The sequence below is a fragment of the Microchirus variegatus genome, assembly GCF_963457635.1.
Source record: "Microchirus variegatus genome assembly, chromosome: 18".
Lineage (NCBI taxonomy): Eukaryota > Metazoa > Chordata > Actinopteri > Pleuronectiformes > Soleidae > Microchirus > Microchirus variegatus.
The window spans coordinates 24,306,225-24,331,917 of NC_139819.1; the positions used below are offsets into that span (position 1 = coordinate 24,306,225).

General features: G+C 47.4%; 4 protein-coding genes across 5 annotated transcripts; 2 read left to right on the top strand and 2 right to left on the bottom strand.

The window, feature by feature from the left end:
- Positions 1–4,036: 4,036 nt before the first annotated feature.
- ankrd22 (ankyrin repeat domain 22) lies at positions 4,037–7,165 on the top strand. The gene is made up of 6 exons (XM_083904576.1): positions 4,037–4,094; positions 5,544–5,735; positions 5,819–5,926; positions 6,009–6,086; positions 6,787–6,885; positions 7,053–7,165. Exons 1-6 carry the CDS (start codon positions 4,074–4,076, stop codon positions 7,125–7,127), a joined length of 573 nt encoding a protein of 190 aa, XP_083760702.1. The 5' UTR covers positions 4,037–4,073; the 3' UTR covers positions 7,128–7,165.
- Positions 7,163–12,165, bottom strand: lipf (lipase, gastric). Its single transcript, XM_083904567.1, has 11 exons — positions 12,149–12,165; positions 11,720–11,869; positions 11,328–11,439; positions 10,943–11,141; positions 10,741–10,850; positions 9,905–10,041; positions 9,295–9,441; positions 9,134–9,205; positions 8,913–8,981; positions 7,840–7,950; positions 7,163–7,744 (listed from the first exon to the last, which is right to left on the bottom strand). The coding sequence occupies exons 2-11, from the start codon at positions 11,864–11,866 to the stop codon at positions 7,622–7,624; spliced, it is 1,227 nt and encodes a 408-aa protein (XP_083760693.1). The 5' UTR covers positions 11,867–11,869; positions 12,149–12,165; the 3' UTR covers positions 7,163–7,621.
- A 617-nt stretch (positions 12,166–12,782) lies between these two features.
- On the top strand, positions 12,783–17,099 carry rnls (renalase, FAD-dependent amine oxidase). Its single transcript, XM_083904571.1, has 7 exons — positions 12,783–12,968; positions 13,473–13,578; positions 14,246–14,388; positions 14,474–14,632; positions 15,079–15,252; positions 16,461–16,636; positions 16,724–17,099. Exons 1-7 carry the CDS (start codon positions 12,851–12,853, stop codon positions 16,898–16,900), a joined length of 1,053 nt encoding a protein of 350 aa, XP_083760697.1. The 5' UTR covers positions 12,783–12,850; the 3' UTR covers positions 16,901–17,099.
- A 1,733-nt stretch (positions 17,100–18,832) lies between these two features.
- Positions 18,833–25,042, bottom strand: ptenb (phosphatase and tensin homolog B). Of its 2 annotated transcripts, XM_083904566.1 has the most exons (9): positions 24,431–25,042; positions 23,798–23,882; positions 23,669–23,713; positions 23,502–23,545; positions 22,771–23,009; positions 22,545–22,686; positions 22,306–22,472; positions 21,588–21,842; positions 18,833–20,911 (listed from the first exon to the last, which is right to left on the bottom strand). In XM_083904566.1, exons 1-9 carry the CDS (start codon positions 24,507–24,509, stop codon positions 20,723–20,725), a joined length of 1,245 nt encoding a protein of 414 aa, XP_083760692.1. In that variant the 5' UTR covers positions 24,510–25,042; the 3' UTR covers positions 18,833–20,722. The 2 variants fall into 2 exon arrangements, with proteins under 2 accessions (XP_083760692.1, XP_083760691.1); XM_083904565.1 differs by having other exon boundaries at positions 22,306–22,686.
- Positions 25,043–25,693: the final 651 nt, after the last annotated feature.

A 25,693-nucleotide genomic window follows, 5' to 3' on the forward strand; every position in this document is an offset into this window, starting at 1 on the left:
TGTGTGTGTGTGTGTGTGTGTGTGTGTGTCACTTGTCGGCCCACGACCGCCTCGTCCGTCTGTCTCCTCCCATCATGCTTCACTGCAGCAGAAGACAAACACACACACACACACACACACACACACACACACACACACATGTTACTGTGACAGTTTAGCATGTGGGCTAAAGCTAACAGTCAGAGCCATGTGTGGCTCCTCCTCCTCCTCCTCCTCCTCCTCCTCCTCCTCATCATCACGCCCACTTATCCTTCAGTTTGCTCCAGTTGCCATGACAACCGTATCCAATCGTCCAATGAGTCACGATCGTCGACATCAGAGAAGACAACGACCTCGCTGTGAGAGGGTGAACATCACTCATTCACCATGTCATCTGACCTCTGACCTGAGGGGGGCAGCACTGAGGAACTCAATCCTGATGGTGTTTTTGAGCAGCGTGTGACGCAGTGTACGCCTGCAGGTGGCGATGTTTGACGCAGAGTACGTCCTGCAGGTGGCGATGTTTGACGCAGCGTGTGACGCAGTGTACGTCCTGCAGGTGGCGATGTTTGACGCAGCGTGTGACGCAGTGTACGTCCTGCAGGTGGCGGTGTTTGTCCAGCGTGTGACGCAGCGTACATCCTGCAGGTGGCGATGTTTGACGCAGTGTGTGACGCAGTGTATGTCCTGCAGGTGGCGATGTTTGACGCAGTGTGTGACGCAGTGTACGTCCTGCAGGTGGCGATGTTTGACGCAGTGTACGTCCTGTAGGTGGCGATGTTTGTCCAGCGTGTGACTCAGGACTCAAACTTCCTGTTCGTCCACGTCTCTTAAACATGTGACAGGAAGTAGTTGAGTGCTTCAGGGCTGTTACTTCCTCAGTGAAGACGCTCAGATTTGTCACATTTCAAAGATGGCCGACGCGGTGGAACAGGTTTGTCCGTCACACACTGACGTCTTTGTTTTGTGTCTCCGTCTAAAGTCAGACTTCAGGCTTAATCTGAGGCTAAAAAACTAAACTAACTTTAATTTAAAGTAAAAATACATTCATACAAATATACTTAAATATAAATAAATGTACTTAAATATACACATACAGGTTAGTTTATTCACTCACTGACAATAAAAGCTGCTAAATATGAGACGCTGCACCTTTAAAAGCCTTTGTTATATATAAATATGTTAATATACATTAATATGTTAATATACATTAATATGCAAATGAGCGCGTGAATACCTTTGTGGCTTCTGTTGTTTTCACAGTGAATGAGAGTGTGAATCACAGAGTTTCACTGAACACATCACTCACCTGCGGGAGGAAGAGGCTCCAAAAACCCGGCTCACTGGATCCGGACTCACTGAGACCCGGGACCTGGACCTGGACCAGGATCGGGACCGGGACCGGGATCGGGATCGGGACCGAGCCGCGGGTCAGTGACGGAGCGGCGGGAAAATGGCTGAAATCTCCGGGAGAAAATTTCCTCTCAGAGATGGTGGAGGAGGACAAAGATCGTCTCGGCGCACAGATGACTCACTCAGAGGCAGGAGGCGTCACTCTGCGCCTGCGCACAACAACTGCTGCCAAAGACGAGAGAAAATGAGCGGGAGGTCTCACTCTGACACGTTTTAGAAAGACAGAGATTTAAAAAAACTAAAACTAAAATGACACAAACACTCACACAGCTAGCTTCTTTAAGCTAGCTCACCTGTGGTGTTTTCCTCGCTGAAGTTCGGAAATTCGCAAGTTGAGATGACGGCGGACGAAATCGCAATCGCAACGGAAATGTTTGAGGTTTGGTTTTGTTTGTTTTTGACACCTTTTTGTTTGTTTTTGACCTTTGTTTGTTTGTTGTTGTTGTTGTTTCAAACACACACACACACACATTCACATTCACATTCACATTCACACCTGTGTGCCGTACCTGTCGGGATTTGAACCCCAGACTCCTGCTCGATGGTCGGCGTCCCTCCTCACTGGTCCGTCTTCAGTACTGAGTCAGTTTGACTGCTTTTAAAACCTGGTTCATGGTCCCAGACTGCAGCACCGACACTGTCCTGATGGTGGCACTAACGTTCAAAGGTTTGAGGCTGGAAATCATCCAATAATAATCCTGCAGTGTTTCTAACACATGACTTTAATCTGAAGTCTGTAAACCACTCACTCTCTCACACCAAAGTCACTCACTCTCACACACCAAAGTCACTCACTCTCTCACACCAAAGTCACTCACTCTCACACACCAAAGTCACTCACTCTCTCACACCAAAGTCACTCACTCTCACACACCAAAGTCACTCACTCTCCCACACCAAAGTCACTCACTCTCCCACACCAAAGTCACTCACTCTCTCACACCAGTCACTCACTCTGCCACACCAAAGTCACTCACTCTCTCACACCAAAGTCACACACTCTCACACACCAAAGTCACTCACTCTCTCACACCAAAGTCACTCACTCTCACACACCAAAGTCACTCACTCTCCCACACCAAAGTCACTCACTCTCCCACACCAAAGTCACTCACTCTCTCACACCAGTCACTCACTCTGCCACACCAAAGTCACTCACTCTCTCACACCAAAGTCACTCACTCTCTCACACCAGTCACTCACTCTCCCACACCAAAGTCACTCACTCTCTCACACCAAAGTCACTCACTCTGCCACACCAAAGTCACTCACTCTCCCACACCAAAGTCACTCACTCTCTCACACCAGTCACTCACTCTCCCACACCAAAGTCACTCACTCTCTCACACCAAAGTCACTCACTCTCCCACACCAAAGTCATTCACTCTCCCACACCAAAGTCACTCAGTCTCTCACACCAAAGTCACTCACTCTCCCACACCAAAGTCACTCACTCTCCCACACCAAAGTCACTCACTCTCCCACACCAAAGTCACTCACTCTCTCACACCAAAGTCATTCACTCTCCCACACCAAAGTCACTCACTCTCCCACACCAAAGTCACTCACTCTCCCACACCAAAGTCCATAGAGTAACCCAGTGATTTTAGTTCACAGGGACACAGGAGCTGCTGGTCCTCTGCTGCCTCGTGTGGTCACTCATGAGTGGTTTACAGACTTCAGTTACACACTGTGACGGTTCAGTGGTTTGAGTTCTTGTCTTTGAAGTCAGAGGTTGAGGGTTCTAAACCTGAGGGAAACACTTAACTCTGTGTTTATCTTTCAGTTTTTTTTGTCTCGTCACTAAATATAAATAATTTAAATCATAAATGAATATTTTGTAATTAAAATATAAATGTGATTTCGTTTTCACTTCCTGATCAGACTCGATGCTCATTGGTCCACAGGTCACATGATCTGAACTGACCACAGGTGTGTGAGTGTGTGAACAGCAGAGGGCGCTCACACACCACTAATGACTGACTGTCACTCAGTGACGTCATCAAACCTCAACTGTTTGCGTTTAATCTTTTCATTCATTCATGTTTATTCATCATTCATTATATTTATGTGACGTTTATATCTCCTAAAGTGGTGACGTCACGTGGTTTGTTTATTCAAATATTATTTACATTTATAAAAAAACCTGTGATGACACACACACACACACACACACACACACACACACACACACACACACACACACACACACACACACACACACACACACACACACACACACGTGTCTCAGCCTGTCCTCGCGCCTCTTTGTCTTCAGGCTGATTCCAGTCAGCGCCGAGGCTCCGCCCCCTCTGACGTCACCAGGTGTACGCAGGTGGAAACACTTCCCTCCTGATTTGAATAAAACTGTCACTTTTTCACGGGACCGGAAGTGTGTGGTGACTGATGTCAAAATAAAAGCCAAACTTTGTAAAGAAGTCGAAATTAAGAAGATTTAAAGATTTTAAATAAAGTTTCACTTTCATTCATGTAAAGTGTTTCTATGACGTCATCGATGTCTATGATTTAGAGGGTTTTTTAAACAGTAAAATAAATCAGCAGATCACAGTGTTTTTATTCACAGTCTTTTATTTTGAAACGTGACACCGGAGGTGAGCGTGTGTTTGCCCGGCGCGTGCTTGTGCGCGTGTCCGTGTGCAGGTACGCGCTCGTCGTCAGTCATGGGGATGTTTTACTCTCACGTAAGAACTTTAAGACTTTTCTTCAAATTTACTCTTTAATGTTAGCTTTTCTGCTGCTACGTCATCGAGTTCAGGTCCGAGACACTTCCGGTTTGGACAAATGTCTCTGTCGCGCGCACACGCACACACACCTACAGCTGTGAGGCGTTCAGGTACAGTCAAGAGTGAAACTCTGTAAAATGACCTAAAACTGCAAAAGAACAAGGATTTTAGTGATTAATCGATTTGTTTGATTGGTTCATAAAATGTTGATCAAACTGTGTAAATGATGACGTCATCAAACGTCTTTTTTCTTTGTTTTTATGGAACAAAGAAATCAGGAAATATTTAAGAAGCTGAAAAGTCAGGGAGTTATTTTTATTATTTATTTAAAACAACTCAAAATGATTAATCTGTGATCAGATTATCTGAGGATTAATTATTGATTTGTAATTGATGAATCATTTCAGAGCATGTTTATGTTTGTGTGTTTGTGGTGAATTCATTTTGTTGTTTCAATAGCTAAATATATATAATTATAATATAATATACTATTATTATAATTATATATAATATAGTATACAATAATAATAATTATAATATAATATTATTATAATAATATATTATATTATGTAATGTAATGTTATCTATAATATAATATAATATTATATATATATATATATAATATAATATTATATTATATTATATTATATATAATATTGTGTGTGTGTGTATATTGTATATATAATATTATATAATATCAGCAGAAAACTAAAAGAATAAAATTGAGACTGAATTTAATTTTTGAGTTTTTAAAGTTTGTGCTAACGAAAAAAACACTGTGTGTGTGCGTACGTGTGTGTGTGTGTGTGTGTGTGATATTTAATAACACAAAAGTGTGTTTCTCTCTCACCTGTCACATCTGGAGCTCGCTCTCCCCTCAGTGAGGGAGTGGCAGAGTGTGTGTGTGTGTGTGTTCCTGTGAAGTGGGGGGCGGGGCAGGGGGCGGAGCCTCAGCTGTTATCACTTACAGAAGAATCTTCAGAATATTCAGAGGAATGAGGTGTGACAGTTATGAACTTTATCAAATCTATGATCTGAGATAATCCCTTAATCTGTGTTTAACTCACCCTCAGGGTTAGTTAAGGTTAGTTAACTAACCTTAACTAACCTTAACTAACCCTGAGGCAGGACTGAACCAACAGCTGAGACTTTATGACTGTATGTGTGTGTGTGTATGTGTGTGTGTGTTAACCAGTCAGACAGGTTTGTGTTCACACACACACACACATACACACATACACACACACACACACACAGAAACACAGACACACAGATTCAGTTTCACTTTCTTCTTCTTTCATGTACAGATGTTGTCTTGACCTTTGACCTTTGACCTTTGACCTCTGTGTATAATAACTGAATCAGTGACAGTGTGTGTGTTGTGTCTTTGGCTCCGCCCCCTTGCAGCCGGCGTGTCAGGCGGCCTATGACGGCGACCTACAGCGTCTCTATCAGCTGCTGAAAGACGACCCCAAACACCTGGACGTCCAGGAGAGACACAACGGGGACACGCCCCTCATCGCCGCCTGTCGCCATGGAAACACGACCACGGTCCAATACCTGCTGGACAACCAGGCCAACGTCCACCTGACCAATCAGGTGCTTTGACCTGATGATGTCATCGTCTGTGTGCGTGTGTGTGGCCTTGTTTTGACCCGTGTGTGTGTGTGTGTGTGTCTCAGAAACAGAGGACATGTCTTCACTACGTGTCCAAGAGGACGTTCTCTCTGCTCGATTACCTGATGATCACCGTCCTCATGCCCATCCTGCTGCTGGGATACTTCCTCATGGTGCCTTCACTGACCCTCGGAAATGTTCGCCTTTTTATAATGTGGCAGGAAATTAAATGTGTGTGTGTGTGTGTGTGTTCAGTTACAGAAACAGAGACAGAGAGTGAAGCTGATGGAGGTCGTACTGAGCAGCGACGTTAGCGTCAACGCTGTCGACTACGTGAGTTTTAAAGAAGACGCAAGAAAAAAAAAAGACTTTATCAAACCACTCACTCTCCCACACCAAAATCCCTGTGAGCTAAAATCACTGGTTTTCTCTATGGACTTTGGTGTGTGAGAGTGAGTGACTTTGGTGTGAGAGAGTGAGTGACTTTGGTGTGGGAGAGTGAGTGACTTTGGTGTGGGAGAGTGAGTGACTTTGGTGTGGGAGAGTGAGTGACTTTGGTGTGGGAGAGTGAGTGACTTTGGTGTGAGAGAGTGAGTGACTTTGGTGTGAGAGAGTGAGTGACTTTGGTGTGGGAGAGTGAGTGACTTTGGTGTGAGAGAGTGAGTGACTTTGGTGTGGGAGAGTGAGTGACTTTGGTGTGAGAGAGTGAGTGACTTTGGTTTGGGAGAGTGAGTGACTGGTGTGAGAGAGTGAGTGACTTTGGTGTGGGAGAGTGAGTGACTTTGGTGTGAGAGAGTGAGTGACTTTGGTGTGAGAGAGTGAGTGACTTTGGTTTGGGAGAGTGAGTGACTTTGGTGTGAGAGAGTGAGTGACTTTGGTGTGGGAGAGTGAGTGTTTTACAAAGTCTGTTTATCAGTGAAGATAAAGACATGATCATGTGACGTAGATTTAAACTGATGAAGATTGTGTGTGTGTGTGTGTGTGTGTGTGTGTGTGTGTGTGTGTGTGTGTGTGTGTGTGTGTGTGTGTGTAGAAAGGAAACACAGCTCTTCATTACGTTTGTCAGAGGAAAAGTCATCGTCTTGTTCCTCTGCTGCTTCACAAGAACATCGACACCAGCGTCCAAAATAATGTACGTATGAGGACAGAGGACAGACAGAGGACAGACAGAGGACAGACAGAGGACAGACAGAGGACAGACAGAGGACAGACAGAGGACAGACAGACAACAGACAGAGGACACATGGCCTGATGAGACGCCTCATGTTTGAATTGTGTCTCCGTCTCTTGTCTCTACAGGACGGGGAGACAGCGCTGGACATCGCTGTCAGACTGAAGTTCACCAAGATCGTCTCTCTGCTGAAGACACAGTGATGGACGTGAGGATGGAGACAGACGTGAGGACAAGGACAGACGTGATGGACAGTCATGAGGACGAAGACGGACATGAGGACGAGGACGGACGTGAGGACAGACGTGAGGACGAGGACAGACGTGAGGACAGAGACAGTGTCATCGTCATATTTGTCTTTTTAATAAAAACAGGTGAATTAATAAAAAGCCTAAAATGGTCATGTGATCATCCTGTAAACATTAAGCCCCGCCCACCACATCAGTGGACGCACCTCCTGAGCGCCTGCAGCTAATGCTAACGTTAGCATCCTAACACTTGAGTAACATTGATGATTAGTGGTCATATGTGTGATGTCATTAGTGAGGGGGAGGGGCATATTATCGAGCCCCTTCACAATAAAAGCGTATAAAATCAAAGTGTCTTTGTTGCTTTGCTGCGCGTCAACGCTTCACAGTAAAGACGGACACTGGAGACACGTGTCCTCTGTGTCCTCACAGTGTTGTCACGGCGCCCTCTAGCGGTGCTGCTGCAGCAGCTTCAGGATGGAGGGAAACATCTGCTCAGGAGCGTCCAGACCCCAGATGAAGTCCAGATGTTCCCAGTGTTCAATGTGTTTATGGAAGACAAGCTGAGGGACCTGCAGAGGACATGAGGACATCAGGGACATGAGGACATGAGGGACATGAGGACATCAGGGACATGAGGACACCATGCTGACTCTGTTGGACTGACCTGAGTGAGGAGGACAGCCACGTCTTTAGGATCAGCCAGAGTGTCCTGTCCTCCTGAGAACACAGCTGTGGGAACCTTCATGTTCTGGACGTGATACTCTGGAGGAGTGGACTGAGGACAGAGAGGACAGAGACACAGAGGACAGTGAGGACAGAGACACAGAGAACAGTGAGGACAGAGACACAGAGGACAGTAAGGACAGAGGACAGTGAGGACAGAGACAGTGAGGACACAGACAGTGAGGACAGAGACACAGTGAGGACAGGGACAGTGAGGACACAGAGGACAGAGACAGTGAGGACACAGACAGAGAGGACAGAGACAGTGAGGACACAGAGAGGACAGAGACCGTGAGGACACAGTGAGGACAGAGACAGTGAGGACACAGTGAGGACACAGACAGAGAGGACAGAGACAGTGAGGACACAGAGAGGACAGAGACAGTGAGGACACAGTGAGGACAGAGACAGTGAGGACAGAGTGAGGACACAGTGAGGACACAGACAGAGAGGACAGAGACAGTGAGGACACAGTGAGGACACAGACAGAGAGGACAGAGACAGTGAGGACACAGTGAGGACAGAGACAGTGAGGACACAGACAGAGAGGACACAGTGAGGACAGAGTGAGGACAGAGACAGTGAGGACACAGAGAGGACAGAGACAGAGAGGACAGAGACAGTGAGGACACAGACAGAGAGGACAGAGACAGTGAGGACACAGAGAGGACAGAGACAGTGAGGACACAGACAGTGAGGACACAGACAGTGAGGACAGAGACAGTGAGGACACAGACAGAGAGGACAGAGACAGTGAGGACACAGTGAGGACAGAGACAGTGAGGACACAGTGAGGACACAGACAGTGAGGACAGAGACAGTGAGGACAGAGACAGTGAGGACACAGTGAGGACAGAGACAGTGAGGACACAGTGAGGACACAGACAGTGAGGACAGAGACACAAAGAGGACAGAGACAGTGAGGACACAGACAGAGACAGTGAGGACACAGACAGAGACAGTGAGGACACAGACAGAGACAGTGAGGACACAGAGGTTGATCTTCAGTCTCACCTGATTATAATGTTTCATGTTTCCTGAACGTCCAAAATCAAACGCCATCAGTTTCCCTTCATGAACGGCCTGAGACGACAAGTAAACAACAAACAAAAGATAAACAACAACAAACAAAAGATAAACAACAAACAAAGTTAAACAACAAAAAACTAAAGATAAACAACAACAAACTAAAGACAAACAACAACAAAGATAAACAACAACAGCTAGACTCTGACCTGAGCCCAGTGGATCATGTTCTGCACAGACGTCCCTGCAGGACAGTGTGTCGTATAAACCGCCGTCCGACTCTGGAAACACAATCACAAACACTTGTTGTTGTTGTTGTTTACAGGAGAGAAGTCACATGACCCGATTCACTTCCTGTTTTCATACGAACCATGTTGAGGTTTTTCTCGTCAAATCCACAGAGGACGAAGAACAAGTTTCCACAAAGTTCACTGAGCGTCTGTTTCCCACAAACGTGTTCAGCAAACCACTCGATCAGGTAACTCTGAGGCAGGAAGTCCCGCCTCCCAAACATGGTCTGCAGGGGGCAGCACAGCCTCGTCAATATAAGTCAATACATCATCAATACATCACTCATCCGATTAGCTTGTTAGCAGGTGATCGGGTTAGCTTGTTAGCAGGAGATCAGATTAGCTTGTTAGCAGGTGATCGGATTAGCTTGTTAGCAGGTGATCTGATTAGCTTGTTAGCAGATGATCAGATTAGCCTGTTAGCAGGTGATCCGATTAGCTTGTTAGCAGATGATCGGATTAGCTTGTTAGCAGGAGATCAGCTTAGCTTGTTAGCAGGAGATCAGCTTCACCTTAGCTTGTTAGCAGGAGATCGGATTAGCTTGTTAGCAGGTGATCGGATTAGCTTGTTAGCAGGAGATCGGATTAGCTTGTTAGCAGGTGATCAGATTAGCTTGTTAGCAGGTGATCCGATTAGCTTGTTAGCAGGTGATCAGATTAGCTTGTTAGCAGGTGATCAGATGAACTTACCCAGATTAGCGGCTCAGGCAGGAAGGACATCTTGGTCATGGGGCTGTGAGTGAACGCGACCGTCGCCACCGGAGCTAAAGCTACGAACAACCGGATCTTACTGGACAGTTCAGGCAGCGTGGAGAACGCTATGAATGCTGGGTAATAAGACAGGAAGTGAGAGAGGTGTCAACAGATGTGTGTGTGAGTGTGTGTCTGTGTGTGACTGTGACTGTGAGTGTGTGTGTGAGTGTGTGTGTGTGTCTGTGAGTGTGTGTGTGAGTGTGTGTGTCTGTGAGTGTGTGTGTCACCTGTTGTCGTCCCCTGTGTGTGTGTGTGTGTGTGTCACCTGTTGTCGTCCCCTGTGAGTGTGTGTGTGTGTGTGTGTCACCTGTTGTCGTCCCCTGTGAGTGTGTGTGTGTGTGTGTGTGTGTGTGTGTGTGTGTGTGTGTCACCTGTTGTCGTCCCCTGTGAGTGTGTGTGTGTGTGTGTGTGTGTGTGTGTGTGTCACCTGTTGTCGTCCCCTGTGAGTGTGTGTGTGTGTGTGTGTGTGTGTGTGTGTGTCACCTGTTGTCGTCCCCTGTGAGTGTGTGTGTGTGTGTGTGTGTGTGTGTGTGTGTCACCTGTTGTCGTCCCCTGTGAGTGTGTGTGTGTGTGTGTGTGTGTGTGTGTGTGTGTGTCACCTGTTGTCGTCCCCTGTGAGTGTGTGTGTGTGTGTGTGTGTGTGTGTGTGTGTGTGTGTCACCTGTTGTCGTCCCCTGTGAGTGTGTGTGTGTGTGTGTGTGTGTGTGTGTGTGTCACCTGTTGTCGTCCCCTGTGAGTGTGTGTGTGTGTGTGTGTGTGTGTGTGTGTGTCACCTGTTGTCGTCCCCTGTGAGTGTCCTATATAATAAATCTGTTCTTGTGTCGTCGTCTTCAGGATGTGATTAACGACGGCGGGAAGATCCTTCAGAGCCATTTCATCATGACTGAACACACACACACACACACACACACACACACAGAGGGGTCACAGTGATGTCACAGAGGTCACAGTGATGTCACAGGAGTGTTTCTGTACCTGAACCTCCAGAACTCGTCCTGGTCTGGGTTCAGGGTCCGGTGTTTCCTGGACCACGTGTTCCCTCGGCTGTTTCCTAACCACACGTCGTAGCCGGCGTCTGCGAGCACGAAACCCAGGCTGGTGTTGGGCGGGTTAGTGATCCAGTTACTGCCCGCGGCGAGGAGGCCGTGCTGGAGCAGCACCGCCGGACGTGGACCTGCACAGACCACAGACCAGGTTCTGAGCTTCAGGACTCTGAGGAGGCGCAATCAGGAAGTGAAACTCTCAACTTCCTGTTCCTGAACTTTGTCCTCCCTGAGACACGTGTGTGTGTGTGTGTGTGTGTGTGTGTGTGTGTGTGTGTGTGTGTGTGTGTGTGTGTGTGTGTGTGTGTGTGTCTGACCTGGAGTGTGTTTGCGTCCCTGTGGGATTCTGTTGACAGTGAGGATGTACCCGTCCTCCGTCAGAACCTCGTGCTCCTCTGCTGGATAATCCCAGTGTCTGATAATCTCTGTCTGCACACACACACACACACACACACACACACACACACACACACACACACACACACACACACACACACACACACACTGTGAAACAGTGTCTGAGGGCGTGGTGACCTCTGACCTTGTATTAATCAGCTGATCATGCAGGTTAAAGTCTGTGCTGTGTCCACACAGCACAGGATTTTCAGAATAAAAGTCGTCAGGTTAACTGGTGATAACCAGCAGGTTAACTGGTGATAACCAGCAGGTTAACTGGTGATAACCAGCAGGTTAACTCATGGTAACTTACGATGTTCATGTTAACCTCAGGGTCCAGACGTAACCCTCTGACCAGGTGTCGGTGGACGTCATGTGACCTCAGGACAGACGAGTGGACACTGGTGGGTCCACAGAGGAGGGACACACACACACACACACACACCAGCACACACAACATGATCTGTGCACACACACACACACACACACACACACACACACAAAACAGTATAAAAGAGTTTGTGTTTGATGGTAAAATCAGCTGATTCACTGATTAATCACATGATCACACTTTTTTTATATCTTCTTTTCCATGACATCACTTCCTGTTTCTGCATGTTTTTATTCGCTGTTGTTGTTGTTTTCAGTTCGTATTAAATCTCTGATCTTCACTCACACAATAAAACAAACAAACACGTTATTAACACGTAAATAACAACACGGTAATAACGCCTTCACTCACCTGTCCTCGCGCTCCGACGACCTCCGACTGAATGAAGTGTCTCTCACTTCCTGTCCGAGCAGCAGAGAGTTGCTGTGACGTCAGAGGAGGAGCGTCGCTGTGATTGGTCAGAGCCTGAGCTTCTTAACTCTTTGTTGTCTGGAACTCAATCAAAGAACAAAGAAAAGAAAGAAAAGAGCAAATTAATGACAAACGGTTTGAATTCTTTATCAAATGTTATAAAAATGTATTTAAAACAGTCAAAATAAAGTCATGTCAAGTTGTTTTATAAAGTAAATAAATCACTTAATGTGTAACGTCAATTTAATTTCAAAATAAAAAAATATAATAATATTAATAAAAAGGCAAAATAACAAAGTCATGTTTAAATAATTAAAATGTTTATTAAATGAGATTTTAAAAAACTTTCTGTAAATATGTATTTGCCTTTCTATGAATCCTTCAAAATAAAAGCATACAATATACACATCAAATAAACCCATTTATTTACCGTCATTTTATTTAAAAAAAACAAAACATTTATTTTGAAAATCTTAAACGGGAATAGTGTTTGTTGGCCCCGCCTTTTCCGGTAGTTTCATAACTCAGTAGGCGGGTTTAACTCCTGCAGCTGGACTCAGACACATGCCGGACACACTCGCTTTAACCCGGGTTATTCTCTGAGTTTGTGGACTTTAACCAGGTTCACAGTTCCGGGTTAAAATGTCTCGGGTTCTGATCGTTGGCGCGGGTTTGACCGGAAGTGTGTGCGCTTGTCTGCTGAGGAGAGAACTTCAGAGTAAAGTTCAGATCGTGGTTTGGGACAAAGCGAGGGGTTCAGGTGAGTCCGTCAGAACTCCGTTCACAATTCTGACCATTTCACGTTGACGAGGCCACGCCCACACGGTGTTGACCCACAGACGGAACCCGGAAACATTTCCTTCATCAGCGGAAGCTTCTGTCGCGTTCGGCTTCAAAAGCAGTGACATTCACTTACATTTGAGTCTAAATAAAGATGATTTTGTTTCTCTGCTGCAGCGTCTTCGTTCACTGACTTATAACACGAATGTCCTCTTTGTAACAAATCTCTATTCAGAAATCATGTGATTTAGTTTTTGCGAAGTTAGAACCAGAAGATGTTTGACTGCAGAGAATAAATGATGATAGTGTCGACATCACAAGACTCTTTTGTTTCATTCGGCTCATAACATGTCCTTCAATTACATTTTAATATTTAAAAAAAAAGTAGATTCTCTGCTAACTTCTGCACTAAGTGCTGTTTTCAGTGTCACCACAGTGTGGCGCTCTAACAGTTTGCACTGATTGAATTGTGTCTCTTCCTCAGGAGGAAGAATGTCCACCTCTCGACCTCCTGACCCCTCGACCTTCTCCGCTGACCTTGGAGCTCAGTACATCACTGCTACAGCGGAGTATGCTAGGTCACACAGCAGGTAACACACACACACACACACACAATAAATGGACGGTTCAATTTTTGTGTTATGGTAAGAAACCACTCACTCTCCCACACCAAAGTCACTCACTCTCCCACACCAAAGTCACTCACTCTCACACACCAAAGTCACTCACTCTCTCACACCAAAGTCACTCACTCTCCCACACCAAAGTCACTCACTCTCCCACACCAAAGTCACTCACTCTCTCACACCAAAGTCACTCACTCTCTCACACCAAAGTCACTCACTCTCCCACACCAAAGTCACTCACTCTCTCACACCAAAGTCACTCACTCTCTCACACCAAAGTCACTCACTCTCTCACACCAGTCACTCACTCTCCCACACCAAAGTCACTCACTCTGCCACACCAAAGTTACTCACTCTCTCACACCAAAGTCACTCACTCTCCCACACCAAAGTCACTCACTCTCTCACACCAAAGTCACTCACTCTCCCACACCAAAGTCACTCACTCTCCCACACCAAAGTCACTCACTCTCCCACACCAAAGTCGCTCACTCTCCCACACCAAAGTCACTCACTCTCGCACACCAAAGTCCATAGAGAAAACCAGTGATTTTAACCTGGTTAAAAACCTTAAACCTTTTATTGTGAAGGTCTTGACTTTGTGTGTGTGTGTGTGTGTGTGTGTGTGTAGCTTGTACTCAGAGCTCCTCCTCTCTGACCTCCTGCAGCCCCTCCTCTCTCCAGTTGAAGGGTTAAAGGTCAAAGACGACAGTGAGAACTTTGTGACTCCACAGGGAATGAACAGCGTGGTCAAGCACTTCCTGTCTGAGTCAGGTAAGGCTCCGCCCACCTGTCCGTCACATGATGACCCTAAAGGTCACGGCCTGAGGTCAAATCTGGACTCATGTTTGTTCACCAGGAGCTGATTTGTTCTTCGAGCGTCACGTGACCGGCCTGTACCGCCGCGGTGCATCATGGGAGGTGGAGAGGACGGCGGGAGCTAGTGAGACGTTTGACGCCGTCGTCCTGACGATGCCGGTCCCTCAGATCCTGCAGCTGCACGGAGACGTGGGACAGTGTGAGTGTCCTGGACCTGTGACATCATCATGGTGACATCATCATCATGGTGACATCATCATGATGATGATGTCACCATGATGATGTCAGGTGACCGGGGTCATGTGACTCTGCAGAGAAACACCTCATCTATTTATTTATTTCTTCATCTGATGCAGTGACATGTTTTCACCACAGGGGGGCAGAAGAAGGTTTAAATAAGATGCTGTGACATCAGCACACACACACACACACACTTCTCTAGATGGTGAGGTCATCTTTAGCTCCTCTGATTGGCTCAGAGGAGACAGCGCCCATTTGCTCCTCACTGTGTGTGTGTGTGTGTGTGTGTGTGTGTGTGTGTCTCACTCGCTGACTCATTTATTTTTTGATAAATCTTATTATCCTACATTTCCCAGAATGCCCCTGGTCTGACCCTCTCTCTCTCTGTGTGTGTGTGTGTGTCAGTGCTGTCTGTCCAGCAGAGGGCGCTCTTACAGGACGTGGTTTACTCGTCTCGTTTCGCCCTCGCTCTCTTCTTCTCTCCAGACGTCGTCTTCTCTTTCTCGTGGGCGGCGCGATACGTTAGCGACAACCACGCCATCCGCTACATCGCCGTGGAGACGCGCAAACGCAACGCAGGTACGCTAACTGTCTGTCCACCTGTCCTCTCACCTGTCCTCTGTCCTCTCACCTGTCCCTCTGTCCTCTCACCTGTCCTCTGTCCTCTCACCTGTGCTCTGTCCTCTCACCTGTGCTCTGTCCTCTCACCTGTCCCTCTGTCCTCTCACATGTCCTCTGTCCTCTCACATGTCCTCTGTCCTCTCACCTGTCCCTCTGTCCTCTCACATGTCCTCTGTCCTCTCACCTGTCCTCTGTCCTCTCACCTGTCCTCTCACCTGTCCTTTGTCCTCTCACCTGTGCTCTGTCCTCTCACCTGTCCTCTCACCTGTCCTCTCACCTGTTCCTCTGTCCTCTCACCTGTTCCTCTGTCCTCTCACCTGTCCTCTGTCCTCACCTGTCCTCTCACCTGTCCTCTCCTCTGTCCTCTCACCTGTCCCTCTGTCCTCTCACATGTCCTCTGTCCTCTCACCTGTCCTCTCACCTGTCCTCTCACCTGTCCTCTCACCTGTCCCTCTGTTCTCTCACCTGTCCTCTCACATGTCCTCTCACCTGTCCTGTCCTCTGTCCTCTCACCTGTCCTCTGTCCTCTCACCTGTCCTCTGTCCTCTCACCTGTCCTCTGTCCCCTCACCTGTCCTCTGTCCTCTCACCTGTCGCTCTGTCCTCTCACCTATGCTCTGTCCTCTCACATGTCCTCTGTCCTCTCACCTGTCTTCTGTCCTCTCACCTGTCCTCTCACCTGTCCTCTGTCCTCTCACCTGTGCTCTGTCCTCTCACATGTCCTCTGTCCTCTCACCTGTCTTCTGTCCTCTCACCTGTCCTCTCACCTGTCTTCTGTCCTCTCACCTGTCCTCTCACCTGTCCCTCTGTCCTCTCACATGTCCTCTCACCTGTGCTCTGTCCTCTCACATGTCCTCTGTCCTCTCACCTGTCTTCTGTCCTCTCATCTGTCCTCTCACCTGTGCTCTGTCCTCTCACCTGTCCTCTGTCCTCTCACCTGTCCTCTCACATGTCCTCTCACATGTCCTCTGTCCTCTCACCTGTCTTCTGTCCTCTCACCTGTCCTCTCACCTGTGCTCTGTCCTCTCACATGTCCTCTCACATGTCCTCTCACCTGTCTTCTGTCCTCTCACCTGTCCTCTCACCTGTCCCTCTGTCCTCTCACATGTCCTCTCACCTGTCCTCTGTCCTCTCACATGTCCTCTCACCTGTCCTCTGTCCTCTCAGAAGCCCTGGGTCTCGGTCCGTCCCTCGTCGTCCACACCAGCGTCTCGTTCGGCGAGGATCACGTGGATCGAGACAAAGACGAGGTTCAGCCAATCATCTTACAGGAGCTGCACAAGCTCCTCCCAGATCTGCCTCAGCCAATGAGCATCAAGTGTCAGAAGTGGCGTTACTCTCAGGTGAGCGGTCGCACCGACGCTGAACGTCTCTGAGTGAAGGGCGTGTCTGACTCTCGGCCCCTCCCCCTCCCCCTCCCCCTCCCTCAGGTGCTGAAGGCGGTGATTGACAGCCCAGGTCACATGACCATCCTCCAGCAGCCGCCGCTCGTCCTCGCTGGCGACGCCTTCACGCACTCTCACTTTGACGGCTGTGTGGAGTCTGCACTGAGCGCACTCAGAGCGCTGAAGACTGGCCTCGCTGTGGCCACGCCCCCTACCTGCTGACCACGCCCCCTACCTGCTGAACACGGGACTGACAGCAATCAGAAATACATTTATCAATAGATTTGACTTTTCTGTCTTTATTTTATATATAAGTTAACTTAAACCAGGTTTAATTCAGACATTAAACCTTTACCAACACAGGAAGTTGGAATTTAAGAAAATTGACAAAAAGTTACCAAAATAAAAGCCCTGCACTGTTGTTCACTGTTTGTCGATTCTAAAACGTTTTATGTGTAAAAAAAATCTGAAAAACACCAAATAAATAAAACATTTAATCCAACTGAAAAAGAATGTGATTTTTTATTTTAAACAGTTAAACTGATATTTAACGCACAAAACAACACATTAAATGATTAAATGTATAAAAAAAGCTACGATTAAATTTGTTGAAACTTAACATGCATGATCACTTTTACCGTAAAAAAAAACATCTACTCACGAAACCGAACGTGAGCTTTTATTTTGAAAATGCCGTTCCTTGGGGACGTGGATTCAGGCACAGGTGAGGGCAGACTGATGACGTCATCGGCCGCATCCCACCTTTTTTTATTGGGTATCACCAATAATCCCCGCCCATTTCCACGCCCCCTACGTTCTGATTGGCTGACTAATCGGCGGAGGCGATTAACTTCCTTATAAAAGCCGGCACTTCCGCATTGACGCTGGTTTGCGCAGCAGCGCGAGGCTTCGTCTCTGACGTAAGTGCTACTTTTCTACTCGTTTTTTCGCGCCTTTCTGCGTCATCAGTGACGTCAGTTTATCAGGAAGTGAACGCTCTCATTCTGTCTGTGTGTGTTTAACAGAAAACCTGGACTGGATTCATGGACGGACTGGACTCTGTGTTCTGATGTAAGTACATCTCTCGCTCCTTCTCCTTTATTGCTTCCTTTCTTTCATCCAGTCTGAGTCTGACCAGCAGGGGGCGTCACAGACACTCTCACAGTTTAAATGTCGTTAAATCACTAGAGTTTATTATTTAAAGTTAACTCTTTAATATTTAAATATTTAAATATTTTAACTTTTATACTTTTCTTTAATTTCTGATTATTTTCTGTTGATGTTTTTTTTTTTAAATCTTGAATCTGTTTTGTGTTAAATTATAAATTATTATTATTAGTGTTATTATTATTTTATCTCCTCAATATTTAAAATGATGTATTTAAATTAATGCAACAATCTGATCACACACACACACACACACACGCCCTTCTCTAGATGATGAGGTCATCTTTCCTCTGATTGGCTCAGAGGAGACAGCGCCCATTTCCTCCTCGGTGTGTGTGTGTGTGTGTGTGTGTGTGTGTGTGTGTGTGTGTGTGTGTGTGACCCAAACCTGGTCCTAATGAGCAGGTTTAACTAAACCAGGTTTATTTTTAGACAGGTTAAGTTTAACCCAAACAGTTGAAAGATAAACCAGGTTTAACCTTAACCAAGTCAGGTTTAACTTCAAACAAATCTCCTCCACACCTTGTGTGGTTACATTAAACCTGAGTTAAGTTAACTTAAACCTAAGTTAACTTAAATCCGAGTTATCTTAAACCTGAGTTATCTTAAACTTGAAGTTATAGAAGTTTAATCTGGTTATAAACCAGATTAAACCAGGTTTAAAGTGTTTGTGTTGAGGCAGGTAACTGAAGGTTAGTTAGTAGGTCAGTGATGTTAAACAGCAGTTAACTTATTAACTTATTAACTTATTAACCAGAGGCTTTGATGTGAGAAGATGAATCAGAACATGATGCAGCGTTTTTATAGCAGCACGAGACGGAATTAGAGTGTGTGTGTGTGTGTGTGTGTGTGTGACCTAATTCTTCAGTGGAGCTGCAGCAGTGCATTGTGGGGGAAAATCACACACACACAGAAACTGTTTATAAATAGTTTATTCACTTTACAGCGTTTTTTTATTTTATTTATTTCATTATAAAACAAGGAGGGAATAAAAGACCAGGGGGCGGAGTCAGGGGGAGGAGTCAGTGGAACACGTTTCCATGGTGATACAGGTTCACCTGGTCAAACCAAAACAACAACAATCGTGACGATGAACGGAAACACCTGACGTCACACGTCTGTTTCCACCACGACCACGGGGACACCGGTTAGCTTAGCTTTCAACATGTTAGCGTGAAAGCCGTTAGCTTCGACCTCAGGACGTTAGTGTGACAGCATTAGCTTTAGCGTGATAGCAAAAACATGTGACTTCACGACTGTAGCATGAAAGCATGTCTGGGAAAACTGTTAGCAACCATGAGAAAGTGAAACTGTTAGCTTTAGCATTGACATGGGACCTGTTAGCTTTAGTACTAAGACTTTAACATGATAGCAAGACCTGGTACCTGTTAGCTTTAAGCCTCGGGCAGGATGTTTGTATGACATGGGTTCTGTTAGCGTTAGCCTCAGGATGTTAGCATGACAGCAGTTCTGTTAGCATGACAGCGGCACTGTTAGCATTAGCCTCAGTATGTTAGTATAAATGTATCCAGAGTTTCACAGCTTTTTGTTCGTGAAATGAATGCGAGCGTTAAAAACTAAACAGACTTCGGAGTTAATGTTAGCTTAACTTGCTAGCTAGCGGAATTTTTTTTTGAATGAGGACAGTGTAAGACCACGTCTGTCCACACGGTGTCCTCAGTGGGACGGCGGAGAAGATCCGAAGACTTTTGAAATGTGAAAAAAACCAACGCCCCCTTTCTTTGATGTTTCAGATTGAGGGAGGAGCTAATGTGAGCGCACCTGAGACAGGGCGTGAACAGAGACACGCTAACACGCTAACCTCACGGATCACGATAAAAAAAGCTTATTTTAACAGACTTCTCCGACATGATTACAGCTGAACTCTGCTGCCACCTGATGGTTTGAGGACGACAGAGCTACGACACGTACGACGCTTTAATGCTCGGTGGTGGGCGTGGCTACACGCCTCGTGCTGGACGCAGTTATTGGACGTTAGCAGAGCAGCAACAGGTGTCAGGACGGACCTGGAGTTTGGACGGTGATTGACAGGTAAAGGTAACGGATCCATGATCCATGTCTTACTCGTGTCCACTAGAGGGCGTCGTCTTCAGTCTTTGTGTGTTCCCCCTTTTGTCCCCGACATTTTCAAACGTCGCTAAAAGAGCGGCTTTTCCTGACGTCCCGTATAAAGTGCTAACCCCACCCGCCTGGCACGCAGCCACATCCAAAACAAAGTGCTGTGGAGTCCGGTGTTAACAGCAGGTGGCGCTGGAGGAATGTTCTCACGTTAGCTTCGTGATTGAGCAACGACATTTGAAAGTGATTGAACAGAAATGATGATTGACATCGTCACGTTTGAACTAAAGCTTTAACAAAGTCTCTGTGCGCTGATCCAGACCAGGACCAGACCAGGACCAGAGTCAGAACTGATACAGGAGGACAAAACTCTAAATCCATGGATACGTTTGATTAATGTTGCGTTTGTGGACACTTCTGTTGGACGTTATCGCACAAAGAGACAAAATGCAAGAGTTTCCTCGTCAGCAAGGAAAGGACGGAAGGACACATGAGGAGGCGGAGCTTCTCACTAAAGACATCTACTCAATATTCAAGTTTTCCCCGTCACTGTCCATTCGTCCGTCTTTCTGTCCATCACTGTCCATCACTGTCCTCCATGTGATTGTCCAGGTGTGCAGCAGGTGTGGGAGGGGGCGTGTCTTACATTCTGATCTGAGCTCATGGATCAGAGTCTTAGGATCAGTCGTGGTCCGGTGGTTAATATTCATGTGGATACAAATATATATATGTATATACATACATATACTGTGTATATATGTGTGTATGTATACACACTGTGTGTGTGTTTGTTGCGTGTCAGACTTTTGTGATCTGGTCGTGGTCGTCCTCTTCAAACTGCTCGTTCTCCGGGTCCGAGTCCGTGGTGTCGGAGTAACGATAATGATCCGGCTCGTTGTCGCTGACGTCCGGAGTCAACGAGGACGACGTGCTGCTGGCGTCGCAGTTACCGCCCTCCTCCACCGTCTTTGTGAAGAACAGCTTCACCTGAAAGAGAGGGAGGAACGTCAGGAACGTCGAGAACATCGAGAACGTCAGGGTCAAGAACATCAGAAATGTCAGGGTCAAGAACTTCAGGGTCAAGAACGTCAGGAACGCCAGGGTCAAGGACATCAGGAACGTCAGGGTCAAGAACGTCAGGAACGTCAGGAACGCCAGGGTTGAGAACTTCAAGAACTTCAGGATTGAGAACGTCAGGGTCAAGAACGTCAGGAACGTCGAGAACATCGGGAACGTCAGGGTCAAGAACGTCAGGAACGTCAGGGTCAAGAACGTCAGGAACGTCGAGAACATCGGGAACGTCAGGGTCAAGAACGTCAGGAACGCCAGGGTCAAGAACGTCAAGAACTTCAGGAACGTCAGGGTCAAGAACTTCAGGAACGTCAGGGTCAAGAACATCAGGGTCAAGAACTTCAGGAACGTCAGGGTCAAGAACATCAGGGTCAAGAACTTCAGGAACGTCAGGGTCAAGAACATCAGGGTTGAGAACATTAAGAACGTCAGGGTCAGGAACTAACCCTGTGATTCCTCGTCCTATTTGTACCAAGAACTCTGAGCATGAAGCTCATCATCTCTTCTGCTGGAGCCAATCCCAGCTGAGGGGCGGAGCAAACCTAGCCACGCCTCCAGCCATTCACAAAACCAAGAGACGGAGATGTTTTACCTTAAAGTTGGGGGAAAAGTTCTTGTTGGCCTTGTCCTTGTTGGCCTTGTCCAGGTCGTTCTTGTTCAGCGTGAGGACCAGGAAGTCTCTGTCCATGATGTCACTTCCTGTCACGGCGTTCCCCGCGTCACGACCCGGGTTCTGCTGCGTTTCCCGTGGCGTTGCTGCTCCGGTGCTGCCGTTCTCCAGTTTGTCCAAGCTCTCGTCTGGACCCGGGATGAAGAAGGTGTTGACCCAGAAGTGGAACATCTTGTCCTGGAGGGACAGAGGACGTTAGGACAGACACGAGGACACAGACATGAGGACAGATACAAGGACACAGATGAGGACAGACATGAGGACAGACACAAGGACACACACATGAGGACACACACGAGGACAGACACACGGACAAACATGAGGACAGACACAAGGACAGACATGAGGACAGACACGAGGACAGACACACAAGGACACACACAAGGACAGACACGAGGACAGACATGAGGACAGACATGAGGACGGACACACACAAGGACAGACACACAAGGACAGACATGAGGACAGACATGTCCACACGTGAGGACAGACAAGAGGACAGACACGAGGACAGTCACGAGGACAGTCACGAGGACAGACACAAGGACAGACACGAGGACAGTCATGTCCACACGTGAGGACAGACACGAGGACAGACACGAGGACAGTCATGTCCACCTTGAGGACAAAGTCCACAAACCTTCTTCATCATCTTGTTCTGCTTGTGGAAAAACTCCACCTTGATGTCGCCACAGACAGGAAGTGGCTGCGGGAACTCGAAGAGCATGACCTTGTCCTCACGTCTGGTGTGGGCGGGGTTAGAGGTGTGGATCTTCACCTTCAGCTGGTAAACCACAAACTGAGGATCTGCAGGAGAGCACAGAGACACGGTCAGGACTGCGTGTGACCACACGGTGGCGCTGTGGAGCGTGGTCTTACTGCAGGTGCCGGCCGTGAACATGGGCACGGTCTCAAAGAGCATCTTATGAAAGAGCAGAGCCACAGGTTTGTAGAGCAGACGGTTCCTCAGCAGGAAGCTGTAGTAGAGGACGTAACGCCGCTGACTGGGGATAGTCACGCCCTGCACACACACACACACACAGAGACGTTAGAGAGGCGGTGCTCGCTGTGACCCCGCCCACTCGCCCCGGGCCACGCCCCTTACCTTCTTGTCGTGCGTGCGGACCTCGCCGTAGAAGTCCAGCGCCTCCTGCGCCTCCTGGAACTTTCCTCTGTGCAGCAGATACGCACAGATCATGACTCCTGTGCGACCTTTTCCCGCCTTACAGTGAATCGCAGCCACGTGAAGCTCGTCTTCACTCAGCCACTGATCTAGATCCTCACAGAACGGACGGATCAGCTCCAGCTGAGGGGGGTTATGGTCCTCAAAGGGGTACTGAGCCACTGAGGGTGAGACGGAGAGTGAGACGGAGAGTGAGACGGAGAGTGAGACGGAGAGTGAGACAGAGAGTGAGACGGAGGGTGAGACAGAGAGTGAGACAGAGGGTGAGACGGAGAGTGAGACGGAGAATGAGACAGAGAGAGAGACAGAGTGAGACAGAGAGAGAGAGACAGAGTGAGACAGAGAGACAGAGAGTGAGACAGAGAGAGAGACAGAGTGAGACAGAGAGTGAGACAGAAAGAGACAGAGTGAGACGGGGGAGAGACAGAGACAGAGTGAGACACAGAAAGAGAGTAAGACAGAGACAGAGAGTGAGACAGAGACAGAGTGAGACAGAGAGAGAGACGGAGTGAGACAGAGAGTGAGACAGAGACAGAGAGAGAGACAGAGAGTGAGAGAGAGAGAGACAGAGTGAGATAGAGAGAGAGACAGAGAAAGAGAGTGAGACGGAGAGTGAGACACGGGTGTCCTCTGAGACACACACACACACTCACCTTGACAGTTGAATTTGGACGTGTCGTAATGTCGTTCAGCACACCTGAGGACAGAGACATGATGTCATCAAAGGGACAGAGAGGACAGACAGACAGACAGTGTGAGGACACACACACACAGACAGTGTGAGGACAGACACACACAGACAGACAGGTGTCTCACTCACAGGTTGTATATCTTGTAATGATTCTTGTGTTTTGAATCCAGGAATCTGAAGAAGAAAAAAAAGAGTCATGTGATGCTTTCACTGATGTTCTGACAGGTCAAAGGTCAAAGGTCACCGGAGCTTCTTTACCGTATGACATCGTCGATGTTGTTCCTGTAGACGCCCTCCAGGCGGTCGGCGGGAAACCCCATAGCGATGATGTTTGGATAAATGTCTGAGCGTCAGTGGTTAAGGACCAACACCACAGGTCAAAGGTCAAAGGTCAAATCTAATTCATGTATATATAATACATCCCATAATGTGTTTTCTTTCATATGGAACTTTGGCCAAAGGTCAGAGGTCACCGTTGGTTTCACATAGAAGCTTGTGGCTCCGCCCACATAAACACATCTGTCACTATGGAAACCCTCCCCCTTAGACATATTATGGTCTGGAAATGACTGCAAAGACACTGAAAGAATCACTAGGACTGTGTGTTGGCAGAATTTTAAAGTCAAACATTAGTCAACAAAGTGATTTTTAATCGACATAATATCGTGTATCGTGCAGTCTGTGACACACACACACACACACACACACACACCTGTCCCGTCTCTTACCGGTAACTGCGCGTTGATCGGTTCGGTGCTCGCCGATGTGAAGAGCACCTCTCACCGTCATTAAATCCACAAACTCCCGCTAACGGAGCGTAGATCTCTGGTTCACAAACGCAGCGCTTCGTTAAATGGACTCTTATTTAAAGGGAGTCCGGTGTAAGGATACAGGTCAGGTCCAGGTCGAAACCGTCCTCCTGGTACCGTCTCTTATTCCTGCTCACGATCTCCTTGATTAACGCCGCCATGATGAGCGTCTGTGTGCGTGTGAGCAGCGGGAGAACCGCGCTGCTCCGCCCGGAGCCTCCGCTCTGCTCACCGGGGACACAAGCTAACTGCTCGCCTGCAGCTAGCTTACACCGAGTCCCCGATACCCAGACTTTATTTTCTTTTAGTACAAAAAAAAAGATCCTTTATCAATAACAAGTGGAATGGGCGACCCGGTTCAGAGCGACCCGGTTATCCGCTCCTCTCCGGTGCCACCCTGCGAGCTCCGGTGCGCCCAGAAGCTCGGCGGCCTGCGAGTAGACGTGCAGCCCGGCCGTCGGTGCTGTTTTCTGGGTCAGAACAAGGGGGCGTCGGGGCCTCCTCCCTACTCCCTCTGCGGGCCCTGGTTTCCAGGTCCCCACCCCCCGAACACAAAACCATCCGCCGCACGGTGATCGGTGGAAATCCAGACCTCCCTCCGGACGACGGCTGGATCCAGTCGGTGAGTTCCGGCCTCGGGGAGAAGTCGAGCCGCCGTGATTGGACTCGAACAGGCGGAGAGAAAATCTGTGTGAACGGCGTCTGACCGCAGGAAGAGACGGGACGGCGTCAGCACAGGCACTTCCACTACGCGCCTTCACAATAAGAGCCTCACGGAGCAGTGGACGCTCTGCGCAGAATTTGAATGATTTTTATTTTTCATTTGATTTGAATTGTTTGTCATGGAGGTGACGATTCTGTCACAACAGGTTTCTCTCAAATACTTGCTTTAATGGAGCTTTTCATTTTGTCCGTGCAATAAGTAAAATCTAGAATTTAAGTTTTAAATGTGTGGACATTGTTATTATCGTATTTTTTATGTGTTGACAGCAAAGTGTATGGTATTGGTAAACGTTTTATTTATTTTTAATATGATTTTAATGAATTTTTATGCCGAGTCAGCAATGTAAACTCTCCTCACAGCTTACGTCAGTGTTTTATTTTGTAAAAAAAAACATTACTTCCTCTTGTTACGTTACTCCTTTGTTTAACTTGACGAGGCTAGTTGTTAGCATGCTAGCTGAGCTTCCTGAAGCAGACGCATCCTGTCAGCACACTGGGTTGCCAGGTTGTGCTCTCCTCTTTCCGGTAATTCAAACCCTCCATCAGAGAAACACCAAAATAAGAGCAGCCGGGAAAATACGCAACCTGGCAACCGGCGAAGTCCCGCTGACGTTACATAAGC